Source organism: Onychostoma macrolepis, chromosome 02 (genome assembly GCF_012432095.1).
Source record: "Onychostoma macrolepis isolate SWU-2019 chromosome 02, ASM1243209v1, whole genome shotgun sequence".
Classification (NCBI taxonomy): domain Eukaryota; kingdom Metazoa; phylum Chordata; class Actinopteri; order Cypriniformes; family Cyprinidae; genus Onychostoma; species Onychostoma macrolepis.
Window position 1 is genome coordinate 35,831,777 of NC_081156.1, and position 16,657 is coordinate 35,848,433.

At 37.1% G+C, this 16,657-nt stretch overlaps 1 protein-coding gene across 1 annotated transcript in view; it reads left to right on the forward strand.

Moving 5' to 3' along the window:
• The window catches only part of LOC131525926 (receptor-type tyrosine-protein phosphatase mu-like), a 256,453-nt gene that overhangs the window by 207,190 nt on the left and 32,606 nt on the right, over positions 1-16,657 (forward strand). Inside the window, 1 exon segment of the mRNA XM_058753934.1 lies at positions 6,453-6,550. Within this exon segment, the coding sequence (XP_058609917.1) occupies positions 6,453-6,550 (98 nt within the window).

Consider the following 16,657-nt stretch of genomic DNA (forward strand, 5'->3'; position numbering starts at 1 on the left):
ATTGAATTCAATTGCTTATATAATATTTGCAGCTTCGAACAGATCTCTCAGTGGCTCTCAGGTTCTTCAGGTTTGATCTGTGCTGCCTGAGGCATTCCCTCGTCTTCCTCTTCTCTAATTCCCTCTCTGTCTCTCTGTCACTCCATCATTAAACGTGTTGCATCTTTAAATGTGAGGCAGTAACAGCTCTAACGAATGCAGGGCGTTTGACTGATTTCATAAAGGACTTCAGGATGGGTTTTCGAGCCGACAGGAGCTGGACTTGAGGACGGCCAGCATCAGGATTCTCTGAGAGCTGCAGCGATGCATAATTCATCGCCTTCATTCTGAGCTTGACATGAGAGACAGACAGACAGGAGCGAAGCATGGGAACAGAAGCGGTCCTGAGCCGCAGCGCCGGGGTCGAGGTGTGAGACGTACCGGGAGAAACCCTGAGAATTTTACCTCTGTGCGCTTGTGAGAGAATAATGTATGAACACTGTCACTGTTGAGAGATCTGACCGGATAAAAGACCATCACTTTACCCAATGAGAAGAAAAGCTTCCACTTCTGCTGCAGGAGAGAGACTCAACTAATGGAAGAGTTCATTAGTTCATCGTCATTTACTCAAAAACACTAAAACCTGAACTAATATTGAAAATATTAACCGAAAGATCAGTCAAGAATAGAAAATGATTGAAATCAGGAATGTCAGAATCAGTGCAGTTCGTGCATTAACATTGTCTGTCAAACCCAGCAGCACATGCTGCATGATGTTCACTAACCCAGCGAAGCTTGAGTTTATTCTCTTTAGCGTGTATTTCACTTGGTTCCCTGATCATTTTGATTCAATTTCAGCGAGTGAAGAATAAATGTACACTCGCTCGCGCAGTGTTGGGCAGTAACTGATTATAAGCAATCTGGATTACGTCCAAAAATTAAGTACTTGTAATTAGATCATATGTGTCCCTGCAGCACAGAAGCAGTCATAAGCAGCACAGCTATATTTGTAGCAATAGCCAACAATACATTGTATGGGTCAAAATTATACATTTTTCTTTTATGCCAAAAATCATTAGGATATTAAGTAAAGATCATGTTCCATGAAGATATTTTGTAAATTTCTTACCGTAAATGTATCAAAGCTTAATTTTTGATTAGTAATATGCATTGCTAAGAACTTCATTTGGACAACGATTTTCTCAATACTTAGATTTTTTGCACCCTCAGATTCCAGATTTTCAAATAGTTGTATCTCAGACAAATATTGTCCAACAAACCATACATCAATGAATTATTTATTCAGCTTTCAGCTGATGTAGAAATCTCAATTTCGTCCAGGGTCACATATTACATTTTAAAATACTCGAAATCTGATTAAAGTTATTTTATTACATCATGCAATAGCAATTCATTATTCAACACTGTTTTAATAAATTAACTTATATACACTCAGAAAGTCTTTACATTTTTTCACTCAAAAACCAGTCACTATTCAGGTGGCTATAATTACACAGAAAACTGAGACCCACACATTTCAAATCAATTTGATTTTAAGAAGTGTTTTCTCAACATTTCAACATCGTATCAACTACTGATTGAGCACATTATTATTTATTTGAATTATCACTCAGTAAGTAATTTAACCATGTGTTACTGTGTCTTTGGAAGGATTTTGTCTTTCAAATGCATTAAAATGTACAAATTCATGTTATTTCTGATTTATATATGATGCATGGATACACAAACATTTTTTATTTTATTTTTTTTGTCAGCCGAATCTCTTTCACCTAATATATTTACATGAAGTACCCCTGAGATTTTAGGGTTAATAGGGTTAATTTAAGTTAATATTAATAATAATAATAATACGTTGGTTAATGGTCACATGACATGCAGGTGATCAAAATATTTCCTCTTTTTTAGTAAGTGTTTTATTTTGATGTTGTTATTTTTAAATTATTTATTTAAATGTTACTATTTTTAAATTTTAAATTTTATTATTTAATGATTTTTTTTTTTTTTTTTTTTATTAAACTCACAAACCTCAGAAAGCAATGATGCAGTCCAAACATCCAATAACTACTGTGTATCATGCATGTTAATTTTTGACAGACATCGATGTTGTGATATTCAAATGATGTGGACTTGACAACAGATTGATTGTAAGGTAATAATTACTTATATCTTAGCCAGCGGCAAGTATTCAGTGAAGCGATTGATGCCCGAGTGTTACGTTTGTTTTTAGTTGTTATATTCTGACCAACAGCCAGCGCAAGTTTTTGACGGACATGCTAATAACATGCATAAAGGGGGAACTGTGTTTGATTTGGGGCAATTATAAAACATGCTGGAGACTAGTTTATTATACTTATTTTATATTTATTTCACAGCTTAAATACGTTACATGTTACTCAGAGACTGACATGCTTTGCTTGTCAAAAATGTTACATTCAGCTGTTGCAAATTTATTGATTTTGAAAAATGAAGTTCCTCTTTTTCCATGAAAGGAGTGGTTTTGATGCTAAAAGTTTTTTTTTATTAATTTTTTTTATTATTATTATTATTTAAACCCATGAAATCCTGTTGTAAATAGTGGCGAGTAAACAGAATTTAATTTTTTGGCTGAACTAACACCTTAATGAGATTTGTCGTGTGTGTGTGTGTGTGTGTGTGAGAGTGTGTTCTCTGTTGAGGTTTGGAGCTGCAGCTGTCAGTCCAGTTCAGCTTCACACACACACACACACACACACACACACACACACACAGACACACACACACACACACACTCACTGGCAGTAAATGCAGCTCTGGACTCTCAGCAGCAGCTTGAGCTCACAGTTATTAGATCAGTGTATGAAAACCAGTAAATCATCACTAACTCTCCCTCGTTCATTAGTGCGGGTAGTTAAGTCAGTCCTCACTAGTACTAGTGCTGATGGTGATGTGATAAACCTCTAGTCGTGAGTACTAGTGCAGCGCTTGTGCTCCAGTCATGAACCGTTCCTCAAATCAAACGTCTGATACATTACTGACAGCTCAGACACACTAACACAACCCTAGCAACCATCCAGAACACCTTAGCAACCACATAACAACACACTGACAGTTACAGCAGCTTGAGCAGCAGTTTCCTCTGGTCTTATTGCTCTAATTTGATGTTTAGTGACTGGTTATAGTTAAAGCAGGTGAGCGACACTGCTGTGTGTGTGTGTGTGTGTTGCAAACATGCAATATTAATGAGCACACAAAGACTTTGTGTCTGTCAGTGTGTTTTATATTATGCTGTTATAGAAGAATTCAGCAGCTCTCTCTCTCACACACACACACACACACACACACACATCAGATGAGAATTGGTGGGTTTCCAGAAATGACTGTCAGCAGCTCTTGACAGCTGAAGTTTGAGATACGGGATGTGTGTGCAGTTTTTCCCCCCTTTTGGCAGAATCTTCAGACTTCAGCATAAAGTTTCCTCTTGTTTTTTCTCTCTTTTTTTGCTGAAACTTCTCCAATAAGTTTTAGTAGCACATTTGTTTTCCTGGGAATGTGCAGTTGAAGATATTCTGGGAATATGAAGCACAGGTGCGCGTCGGGAAGCGCCGCTCTTGTCTTTGAGCTCGACCGTCATCAAGCGTTTGCTGTGGTTTCACGGAGCGAGAGAAGCTCCCTGCTGTTAGTGTTCATATTAGTGCTTTTAGTTATTGGCATCAGTCTTATTTGGCCAGTATTAAAATCCAATAATATCAGGTCTTATTTTAGCTTGTTTTTTTCCATGTATGTACATGCATGTTTGAATGAAAGACTAAGTAAGCAAAGTAAGATTATAATTTTAACTCATATTTTGCTGAAATTAAATTTTTTTCATCAGCCTCACAGCATGATCCTAAACTTATGCACAATGTTTGTTTGTTTGTTTATTTATGCATTTATTTATTTATTTTTAATAGCATGTTTCACTATGCACATTGTTTCAGAGAAATTAATATTAATATTAAATAATGTAGACGTCCCATTCATCAGCTTAGACTGGACTTTAGGATCATTTGCATTTGGAGATGATAAAAACAATTACTATTATATTAGTATAGTAACAATTAGTAAATCTGTAATGTCTTGGTTTAAATAAATAACATTCTAGTGTCATGAAAAACCTAATTACTTTTGGTAACAGTTAAAATGACTTAAATTGATATTTAAGATCATTTGTAGATTAACAAATGTTTTTTTTAAATCATACTTATATACATAATGCTTACATAATACTTGTGATGCATGCTTAAATAGATACAACTGTAGCTAAGACAAATGAATATCCTGCTTGACATGTAAAAATGGAAAATATTTGGAAAATATTCATATTTCATATTTAGATTTTGATAATATTTTGAATAAGATTTTTATATTCTCTGTTTTCACTTTAGAATTTCAGTATATTATAGTACAGTATTTTTTTTACCATTTGCGCCATTTCTTTTTAAAAAATATGTCTTAAAATGTATAGAAACATTCACTCAGAAATGTCAAATTTAAAGAAATTTGTAAAATTACAGTAAAATGTACAAATAATTATAAAAACAGCAAGTCAAACTTTGAAGTAGAAATAATAAATTAGAATAAAACAATATTTGTATTAATTTGGGGAAAAAATGTAGGTTTTTTTTTTTTTTTTTTTTTTTGCTGTTTTAATTTTGGCAACTAGTTAAAAATAAGTTCCGTTTTTTATTTCAGTTAATGTTTATTATGTTTCAAGTAAGGAACTGTTTTTATGGTTTTAGTTTGTGCTCATTTTGAGGAATATCGTTTTGTTCTGTATCACCCAAGAAATCAAAAGAGACAAAATATTCAAAGCCAAAATAGCAGTGTTTGATATGTGCTGCTCAGTAGGTGGCGCTGTAGAGCAGATCCCGCTTCACTGCAGTGTGTGAGTCTGTAAGGAATGGCTTTGTGAGCTCTTCTGCTGTTGGTTCTGATGGTGAAGGATCTTGAGCAGCTTCTGTTGAAGATCGTTTGCTCGTGTGAAGCAGAAGCATCTCCTCAGATGTCACGCAGACGCTGCAGTTTCTGGAAACATCTCTCCGGCAGACTGTCACTGGTGTGTGTGTTTGTGCCGACGGTAAATGTTGAAGATGAGAGCGTGTGTCTGACAAACCCACTCAGCAGATGTCCTGCTCGCCTGCGATCATCCCAGCGTCCCCTGAGACTCGTGGGCCGGCCGAGTGGGAGCGAGAGAAGACATTCGAGCCATCGAGACGCTGAGAAACACGTGACTGACGAACACATGTGAACGAGTTCAGCCGAACATCAACATACTGCCGTAGAGTTTCTGAAAAACCAGCTCTTGTCTTCATGTTTGGCTTCCGTGGAGCTTGTCATACAGATTTTAACATTCTTCACAATAGTTATGTTTCCATCCACCTATTTTTATGCACATTTTATCTATTTGTTTTCTTTGTTTTTATTTTAAAAAATCAGTTGCACTCTCTTCATTTTCTAACTGCTTGTTTTTCTTGAAGCTTTCTGCATTCTTTTTCTATTCTATCTACTTGTTTTGTTTGTTTGTTTGTGTGTGTGTGTGTGTGTGTGTGTGTGTGTGTGTATCATAAGGGTCATTTTTTACATCTTTTTATTCAGCTTTCAGATGATGTACAGATTTGTAGGACAATATTTGTCTGGGATGCAACTATTTGAAAATCTGGAATCTGAGGGTGCAAAAACATCTAAATATTGAGGAAATCTCCTTTAAAGTTGTTCAAATGAAGTTCTTAGCAATGCATATTACTAATCAAAAATTAAGTTTTGATATATTTACGGTAAGAAATTTACAAAATATATTGATGGAACATGATCTTTACATAATATCCTAATGATTTTTGGCATAAAATAAAAACAATAATTTTGACCCATACAAATATACCTGTATATAAGGTCTATATACCCAAGTTTCTTTCTTCTGTTGAAAAAAAAAATAAAAAGACATTTTGAAGAATGTTGCGAACCAAATCGTTGCTGGTAGCCATTGAGTTCTATAGTATTTTTTCCAATACTATGGAAGTCGATGGCTGCCGTCAACTGGTTTGGTTCCAAACATTCTTCAAAATGTTTGTGTTCAAGAGAAGAAAGAAACTCAACATGAGGGTGAGTAAAGAATTACAACATTTTCAATATTGGGTGAACTGTCCCTTTAAAGTGTGTGTGTATGTGTGTGTGTGTGTGTGTGTGTGTGTGTGTGTGTGTGTGTGTGTGTGTGTGAGAGAGAGAGAGAGAGAGAGAGAGAGCAGGTCTGAACTCACATTAAGAGCTCATACAGCCATTACAAGACTTTTAATCATTCGTCAAAAGTCATTTTCTTTTTAGAGTCGGCACTTGATTAAAAACTATATTAATTCAGATGAATTGTTTCCATAATGGAGTAACTCCTCAAAGGTTGTTCAATTAAGCCGAACATGATGGAGTGTGTTTTCTCTCTGCAGGACCGATGCAGGAGACCGTCATCGACTTCTGGAGGATGGTGTGGCAGGAGAACACGGCAACCATCGTCATGGTGACCAACCTGGTGGAGGTTGGCAGGGTGAGTGTGAAAGTGTGTGTTTGTGCGAACATCTGCATCATCTGTTTACTGAGAGACTCACAAAACCACAGCATCACACTGCAAACTGCAAAAAAAAAAAAAAAATTCTATTTTTGTCTTGTTTTCTAGCACAAATATCTAAACATTCTTGAATCAACATGCATTTACTTGACAGACAGCTAAAATGAAATCAGATTGTAAGTCTTGTTTTCAAAAAAAGAAAAGATCAAAATTTTGTTAAAAAAATGTTCTGCCAAAAATATCTGCCAACACTGTAAAAAATCAAAAGTTGAGAAAACTAAAAAAATCTGCTGAAGCTGGTTGCCTCAAACTTTTAAGTTTTCTCAACTTTTGATTTATTTATTTATTTATTTATTTATTTTTTACAGTGAATGGGGCAAGAAAAATAGTCTTGTTTAGCCTTTGAATTATATTACTTTTCTTACCCCATTGGCAGAAGATTTTGCTCATTTTAAGCAAAAACTAACTACATATATATATATATATATATATATATATATATGCTCATTTTAAGCAAAAACTTTTAAGCATATATATATATATATATATATAATTATTATTATTATTTTTTTTTTTTTTTTTTGAAAACAAGACTTAAAATCCTAAATAATTTTACCTGTCAAGTAAATTCATCTTGATTCAAGAATGTTTAGAAAACAAGACAAAAATACTAAGAAAATAATTTTTGCAGTGCATCTCTGAGTTACATTCACATTCATATATCTATAGCACTTTACTCAAAACAGACTGTTTCACTGTAATAAACAGGAAAATAAAAGTGTTTTTTAAAATTCATCAATTATGACAAACTCTGTTTCAGCTGTACAGCAGCTCTACAGAAGACAATAGAGTCATTATTCAGATCAGTTCAGTTTAATAACCAGTGGTGTACAGTAGAAAAGTATTTTTTTATATCTTATAAGTATCTGTACTTTATTAGTGTATTTTTATTTTGGGAAACTTTTGCTACATCTTGAAGCATAATGTTGTACGTTTTACTCCACTACATTTCATAAAAAACATATTGTTCCCCAAGATATCAGTGAAGATTCATGAACAAGCTGATTGTTTCTGCACTGAATGATTAATTCATGAATAAATTAATATTGAAAAATTCCACTGTCAGTAGTAGTGACATTTTATGAATGATTTGCACAATTAAATCACAGCATTTTTAATTGTCATAAAAATAATGTCAGTGCTTAATGATCTTTAATAAGATTCATTTTCATTATACAGAATATAATCTGTTATTGGTTCTTTAGGGTAAAATTTGAGAGAGAGAGAGTGTGTGTGTGCGCTTCTGGAGTTCAGATGAATGAGTGTGTGTGTGTGTGTGTGTGCGCTTCTGGAGTTCAGATGAATGAGTGTGTGTGTGTGTGTGTGTGTGTGTGTGTGTGTGCGCTTCTGGAGTTCAGATGAGTGAGTGTGTGTGTGTGTGTGTGTGTGTGTGTGTGCGCTTCTGGAGTTCAGATGAGTGAGTGTGTGTGTGTGTGTGTGTGTGTGTGTGTGTGTGTGTGCGCTTCTGGACTTCAGATGAGTGAGTGTGTGTGCGTGTGTGTGTGTGTGTGTGTGCGCTTCTGGAGTTCAGATGAGTGAGTGTGTGTGTGTGTGTGTGTGTGTGTGTGTGTGTGTGTGTGTGTGTGTGTGTGCGCTTCTGGAGTTCAGATGAGTGTGTGTGTGTGATCGACTCCCACAGGATCACTTGCTGAGTAAATGATGCATTCTGGGCTTCATCAATGTGAACTGGACAGAAACTGATCAATGAAGCTCATTATCAGACAGAACAGCACAAATCTCCCAATCAACAGACAGACAGACGCGGACTATAATAACAGAACTGTGCTTTATATAAGAGATATTTAAGAGTTGCTACTGAAGAACAGCCGTCAATCTGGACGTTTCCTGCAATTACAATTCATCCTTTTAAATAATAAACCATTTGTTTATTTAATGCTGTGAATGAGTTTACCTGCTTCACAACGGAAGAGCACTGAAATCAGCTCATTTAATTAGTCATTAGCAGTCTGATTCATTCAATTACCATTAAAGTTCAACGTTTAAAAGTAGAGCTAAATGCATTAAGACTGAATAAATTTTATCTTGACAGTTATATTAAGAGACTTATAATTTGATTTAATCATTTGCTCTTAAACAGTAGATCTGTAGAGGTTCAGACTTCAATCAACGTTTTGCTCCTAAAATATGAGTTAAAAACTCAAAACATTGAAAAAGTGCTGATGCTCATCGTGTATTTGTTGCATTTAATGATCGAGCCCTGTCGCTGATTCTGACGGCGGATCAGAACGAATGGCTGTGATGATGCTGTTGAACAGGGTGTGATCAGTCATGGATCTCCTCTGGTCCAGCTGTGCCGGTCTGTGCCGGTCTATGCTGGTCTGTGCCGCTCTGTGCCGGTCTGTGCTGGTCTGTGCTGGTCTGTGCCGGTCTGTGCCGGTCTATGCTGGTCTGTGCCGGTCTGTGCCGGTCTGTGCTGGTCTATGCTGGTCTGTGCCGGTCTGTTATATGATGCTGATCTAATATGGGCTCGAGCGGGGCTGCTTCCCCACGGAGACCCATAAACCCACCGCCGCGCTCCACTGACGCCCATCTGCAGCCACACTCAGCTCTGGCATTCTGGGAGATTCACAGCAGAGCAGACCAATCCTACAGAGAGAGAGAGAAAGAGAGAGAGACAGAGAGAGAAAGATACAGAGAGTGAGAGAGAGCAGGTGTGTATCCTGAAGGAGGAAATTTATGCTGGAGACAAAACACACAGAAAGGCATCCATTTATCTATCTATCATTAATTGTTCCATCCATTGTTTATCATTCAATCTATCCATCAATCCATTCATCATTTATGGTTCCATCATTTATCGTTCCATCATCCATCCTTCCATTGTTTATCGTTCCATACATTTTTCCATCATCCATTCATCTATCCATCATTTATCATTCCATTTATCCATCCATCCATTGTTTATCATTCCATCCTTCCATCATTTATCGTTCCATCCATCCATCCTTCCATTGTTTATTGTTCCATGCATCCATTCATCCATCTATCAATCAATCAATCCCTCCATCATTTATCGTTCCATCCATCCTTCCATCATTTATTTTTCCATCCATCCTTCCATCGTTTATTTTTCCATCCATCCATCCATCCATCCATCGTTTATCATTCCATCCTTCCATCCATCAATCCTTCCATCATTTATCATTCCATCTGTCCATACATCCATCCTTCCATCATTTATTGTTCCATCCATCCATCATTTATCGCTCCATCCTTCCATCCATCCATCAATCCTTCCATCATTTATCGTTCCATCCATCCTTTATTGTTCCATCCGTCCATCATTTATCATTCCTTCATCCATCCATACATCCATCATTCCATCCATCAATCCTTCCATCGTTTATCGTTCCATCCATCCATAGATCCATCCTTCCATCGTTTATTGTTCCATCCATCCATTTATTGTTCCATCCATCCATCGTTTATCATTCCATCCTTCCATCCATCAATCAATCCTTCCATCATTTATCATTCCATCATCCTTCCATCGTTTGTTCCATCCATCCATGCATCTATCCATCGTTGTCATTCCATCCTTCCATCCATCCAAACATCCATCCTTCCATCGTTTATTGTTCCATCCATCCATCATTTATTGTTCCATCCATCCATCATTTATTGTTACATCCTTCCATCGTTTATAATAATAATAATAATTCCTTACATTTATATAGCGCTTTTCAAGGCACTCAAAGCACTTTACATTGTGAGGGGGAGTCTCCTCATCCACCACCAGTGTGCAGCATCCACCTGGATGATGCGACGGCAGCCATAGTGCGCCAGAACGCCCACCACACACCAGCTTATTGGTGGAGAGGAGACAGAGTGATGAAGCCAATCAGCAGATATAGGGATTGTTAGGAGGTCTTGATGGTCAGAGGCCAATGAGCGAATTTTGGCCAGGATGCAGAGGTCACACCTCTACTTTTTTCGAAAGACATCCTGGGATTTTTAATGACCACAGAGAGTCAGGACCTCGGTTTAACGTCTCATCCGAAGGACGGTGATTTTTACAGTATAGTGTCCCCATCATTATACTGGGGCGCTAGGACCCACACAGACCACAGGTTTATCATTTCATCCTTCCATCCATCCATCCATACATCCATCCTTCCATCGTTTATTGTTCCATCCATCCATCATTTATTGTTCCATCCATCGTTTGTTCCATCCACCCATCCATCATCCATCCATCATTTATTGTTCCATCCATCTATCCACCATTTATCGTTCCATTTCTCCATCCATCATCCATCGTTCCATCCATCCATACATCTATCCATCCTTCCATTTTTTATTGTTCCATGCATCCATTCATCCATCCATCAATCAATCAATCCTTCCATCATTTATCGTTCCATCCATCCTTCCATCATTTGTTCCATCCATCCATGCATCTATCCATCGTTTGTCATTCCATCCTTCCATCCATCCAAACATCCATCCTTCCATCATTTATTGTTTCAACCATCCATCGTTTGTTTCATTGATCCATCATTTATTGTTCCATCCATACATCCATCCTTCCATTGTTTATTGTTCCATCCATCCATCCATCCATCTATCGTTTATCATTTTATTCATCCACCATTTATCATTCCTTCCATTCATCCATCATCTATGGTTCAATCCATCCATCCAACCATCAAAAATCCATCTATTTATCATTCCATCCATCTATCATTTATCATTTCATCAATCCAAACATTTTGTATGTTTTTTTTTTTTGAGTGATTTGGTTTATGTGGACACAGGAAGTGTATTGTAGTACCCAAGTTAGAATCAGAATCAGAAATAACTTTATTACCAAGTATGTTTACACACACAAGGAATTTGACTTGAGGACAGGAGCTTCCAGTGCAGAAGAAAGTGCGGACATAGTGCAGACATACATAACACAGTAGAAATGGAATATAACACTAATATACGAAAAACAGAAAATTAAATAATGCACTATCTACAGAAGTAAGTCATTATACACATATGTGTCCTTATAGACCATGTATTCAAGAACACTCTGCACAAAACATGATTTTCTAGTATTTTTGTCTTGTTTTCTAGTACAAATATCTAAACATTTTTTTCTTGAACATTCTTGAAAATAAGACTTAAAATCTTAAATCATTTTACCTGTCAAGTAAATGCATCTTGATTCAAGAAAGTTTAGATATGTGTACTAGAAAACAAAAGAAAAATACTAAGATGATAATTTTTTGCAGTGCACACACACTGTTTCTCACTCACATACACACACAGATTTCTAATTGCTGAAATGATCTGATGGTTTTTCTGTCATCTGATCCCAGAGGAGGACTCGTCTCAGCGGGAGACTCTGGTGTCTCTCGTGTGTCTCTCCGTCTCGTGTCTCCAATCACATTCCGGCTCTAATGATGCTGGAGAAAATTGAATTTCTGCACTCGATGTATCTCTGGGAAAAGAAGCAAGTGTCACTGTCCTCCATGCCCCCTCTCTCTCCGTCAGTGCTGCTGTTATGCTCGCTGTCTTACTATAAAGTGGATTTTGTAATCATGTTGTCATATACGCTGTGCTTATGTTTATTCGTGTTCTATTGCATTGGAAAGCGTGTGCGGCTGCAGGCTGAGAGTTATTAGAGCTGCTGTTCTAATACTTCTGATTCTCCTCTGACTGGATTATATTGCCACATAATGAGGTTTTATTTGCGTTGTGTGAGAAGTGTAATGGAGTTAGAGCTGAACTGAGTCCAGACGTGATCCGGTCCGGTTGCTCTGTGAGCGTCAGACGTGTGAGGTCGGGTATCGTGTCACATCTGGAAGTGCAGAACTCATTTAGCTGAGCGTAATGTGTGAATGAGAACATTAATGTGTGAATTACATCGCTGAGAGACTCGACACGCGTCACAGACGCCTCGGGAACATCCTTCTGGAGATGCTTTATAGCAGTGCATTGCTGATTTCTGGATTCTGATTGGCTGGCAGACGTTCCAGGTGTTGATTAATGAAGTGCATCCAGGTTTATTGACTAGCGATGGGAATTTTTCAGAGTTTCTTTTCTTTCAAAGAAGAACCATCATACGGACTACCAGTGTTGGGTGTAACTAATTACTAAGTAATAGTGGATTTAACATCAAAATTTAAAGTCCAACCTTAAAATGCATGCTTTTTATGTACCCTTCTCACTTTAAATACTTTGGCGAGTTAATAAGAATATTAGTAACACTTTAGTGTTCAATTCTCACTGTTAACTAGTTGGTTATTAGCATAAATATTACTGGGATATTGGCTGTTTATTATTACTTAATAAAAAATTAAAAAAAACATATTAATGTCTAATTCTGCAAGACCTTATTCTAAATCCTTAATCCTATCCAATTCTTAAACTTAACAACTACTTTACTAAGTATTAATAATCAGTAAGAGGCAGAAGTCATAGTTAATAGTTAGTTAATAGTGAGAAATGAAACCTAATATAAAGTGTGACCAGAATAATTTATGTAGTTACTTGAATTAAAAGAAGCGTTTCATGTCTATCCTTGTATGTTTAATTGTCGAGGTTGATATAGGATTTCGAAAGTAATTAGTAATAAGTAATTAAATACTTTTTGGAGAGAGTAATGTGTACAGTAATCTAATTACACTGTTAGTAATTAGTAACTAGTAATGAATTACTTTTTTAGAGTAACTTACCCAACACAGCGGCCTACCAGCTGCAATACTTTAATATTAGCTAGAATACTTAATATTTCAACTATTTTAATTAAATTATTCTACTGACAAAACTTGTTTGTAAAAATATTTTAAATGATATAAAAAACTAAAAAAAAAAAAAAAACTCTTTAAAGTAATGTTTAAGGTGTGTGAACTCATATTAACTGAAAATGTGAAAATATCTACCTGGCTTTTATTTTATTAGAAGGCTTTATAGCAGGGCATTGATGAATTCTTGATTCTGATTGGTTGACAGATGTTTCAGAAGATGAATAATTAAGTATGTACATGTTTATTATCTATGGATGGTTCTAGATCACGTTTCCTTTAAGGAACCACCAAATAAGTAATCATAACTTTTAAAATGTAAACTGCCATAATTTTTTAGTAGTTATTATGAATGACCAAATTTGTTTGTAATACTTTAAAATGTCTAGAAAGAAAACTCTTTTGAAAATAGGTTTAGGAATGGAATTCCGAGTTTATTGACTAGAAATGGGAATTTTCAGCAATTTAATTATTCTAGGTTTGTTTATATTAAATAAGCATAAAAAATGTATCTAAATTATAACTATCTAAAGCTATAATATAGCCTAGAATACATTAAAACTTTTTATTTTTTATTTTTATTTTTTTAAATAATGATTAAGGTGTGTGAATTTTTTATTTTATTTTATTTTATTTTATTTTAATTTTTCATTTCATAGACAAAGTGCCAAATAACTCATTGTGGTTTCCCATGACCTACAGGTGTAACATTTTAGGTCACGCATTTAAATTTTATTCATGTAATTACTTACAACACTTCTTAATAAAAAATACTTTAAAATGTTTAAAAACTCTTCATGAAAAAAAGTGATTAAGATGTGTGAGTCACATTAATTAAAGGTATAAAATACCTGCCTGACTTTTATTTTTTTTGTTATCAACATTTTTTATTTTTCATACATAATATCCAAAAAAAAAAACAAATAAACAAATAAATAAAAATAAAAAATACAAGATAATAATAAAAAACAACAACAGACACATACTCAATATCTCAAAGTCCAGTCAAAGGGAGGGAGAGAGGGAAGGACAAGAAAAACACAAAAGTCACTCCTTTATACAGTCACGTATATCAAAGAGAAAGCACTGCCAAGCATCAATGGTAGAAGGCTTGGCCCCATTGATTCGTGCTGTTGTACATTCACAAGTCACTATTTGCAGGAGGCTACGGATCCAATATGTTTTTCCACACATGTGCGGTGTAAACCAGTTTTGTATTATTGTCTTCTTCTCAGCTGTAAAACCAGCAAACAACATTCTCTTTTGCATTGAAGTTATACAGAGACCAGAATCATCATTAAGAAGACACAAACTTGGATTAACAGACCAATCAATATGCAGTAAGGATGATAGAACCAGGTTTACATGTGTCCATAGACTGATGACGACAGGACGTTCCCAAAACATATGCAGAAAAGTACCTGACGATGTAGTATTACATATATGGCAGTTGAGATTCGGTTGTAGTTTCATTTTATATCTTTTGTAAGGAGTTATGTGTGCTCTATGAATGACTTTGAAGTGAATAAGACGATGAGCCAGATTTTTAGATGTTAAACTGAGATTAGACCACACTCTCTCCCAGTCGACAGACAAATTAAGGTCAGATAATTCAAGTCAAGTCAAGTTGAGCTTTATTGTCATTCCGCTACATGCGGGGGCATACAGTGGAACGAAATGTCGTGCCTCACAGGACCACGGTGCTACATAAATACAGGCATACAACAATGGAGTAAGACAATATAAACCTATACACAACTATCCTACTGATAGATTTTGACTATAAATATAAATATACTATCTATAAAAAAGTACCTATACAAACTAAAAAATACAAACTATACAAACTATACGAATGCTTCAGATAAGTACTGTACATGTGCAAGGAGAAACATTGAGTTCAAGCAGCTGGCTGGGGAACAGTGCAGGATGATTTGTAGTGCATGAGCATGTAAACATACATATATTACGGAGTTCTTTTTGTGGGATTTGTGTACACACAGCAGTGTGTGTGAAAAGTGACTAGTGCGCATAGAGGAGGAGAGTGTGCTACTACAGGTGGTTTGTACAGGCCCACTCACCTGTGTGTAGCACACTTCGAATTGCACGTTACATGTTACAGGAGGTAGGGGGTTTGTATGGGGGTTCAGAGAGGGGCGGGGTGATTTGAGTTCAGGGCTCTCACAGCCTGGGGGAAAAAGCTGTTGAGCAGTCTGGCAGAGCGGGCTCTGATGCTCCGGTACCGTCTTCCTGATGGTAGGAGCTGGAAGAGACTGTGGGAGGGGTGTGTGGAGTCCTTCACGATACTATTGGCTTTGCTGGAGCATCGTGTGAGGAAAATATCCAGGATGGAGGGGAGAGGGGCACCGATGATCCTTGCAGCGGTGTTCACTGTCCGTTGTAGGGTCTTGCGGTCTGCTGCAGTACAGTTCCGTACCAGACAGTGATGCAGCTGGTCAGCACACTCTCAATGGTGCCCCTGTAGAAAGTGGTGAGGATGGGTGGAGGGAGGCTTGCTCTTTTCAGCCGGCGGAGGAAGTGTAGGCGCTGTTGTGCCTTCTTGGAGAGTGACATGGTGTTGGTGGACCAGGTGAGATCCTCTGTGATGTGCACCCCAGGAATTTAGTGCTGCTGACTCTCTCCACAGGCGAGCTGTCGATGGTCAGTGGGGGGTGATCACCGGAGTTTCTCCTGAAGTCCATCACAACCTCCTTTGTCTTACTCACATTGAGGGACAGGTTGTTAGTGCCACACCATTCAGCCAGCTGTGCCACTTCCTCTCTGTAGTGCGTTTCATCGTTGTTGCTGATGAGGCCTACCACTGTTGTGTCATCAGCGAACTTGATGATGTGGTTGGAGCTGGACTTGGCAGTGCAGTCGTGGGTCAGCAGCGTGAAGAGCAGCGGGCTGAGCACACAGCCTTGTGGGGCACCTGTGTTCAGTGTGGTAGTGCTCGAGGTGTTGTGGCCGACACGGACTGACTGAGGTCTTCCGGTTAGAAAGTCCAGGATCCAATTGCAGAGGGAATTGTTAAGGCCCAGCAGGTTGAGTTTATTTATGAGCTGTTGTGGGATTATTGTGTTGAATGTTGAGCTGAAGTCAATGAACAGCATTCTAACGTAGGAGTCTTTATTTTCTAGGTGGGTAAGAGCCAGGTGGAGAGTGGAGGAAATTGCATCGTCCGTGAGCGGTTCGGACGGTATGCAAACTGGAGCGGATCGAGTGTGTTGGGAGGCTGGTTTTGATGTTGTGCATGACTAACCTCTCA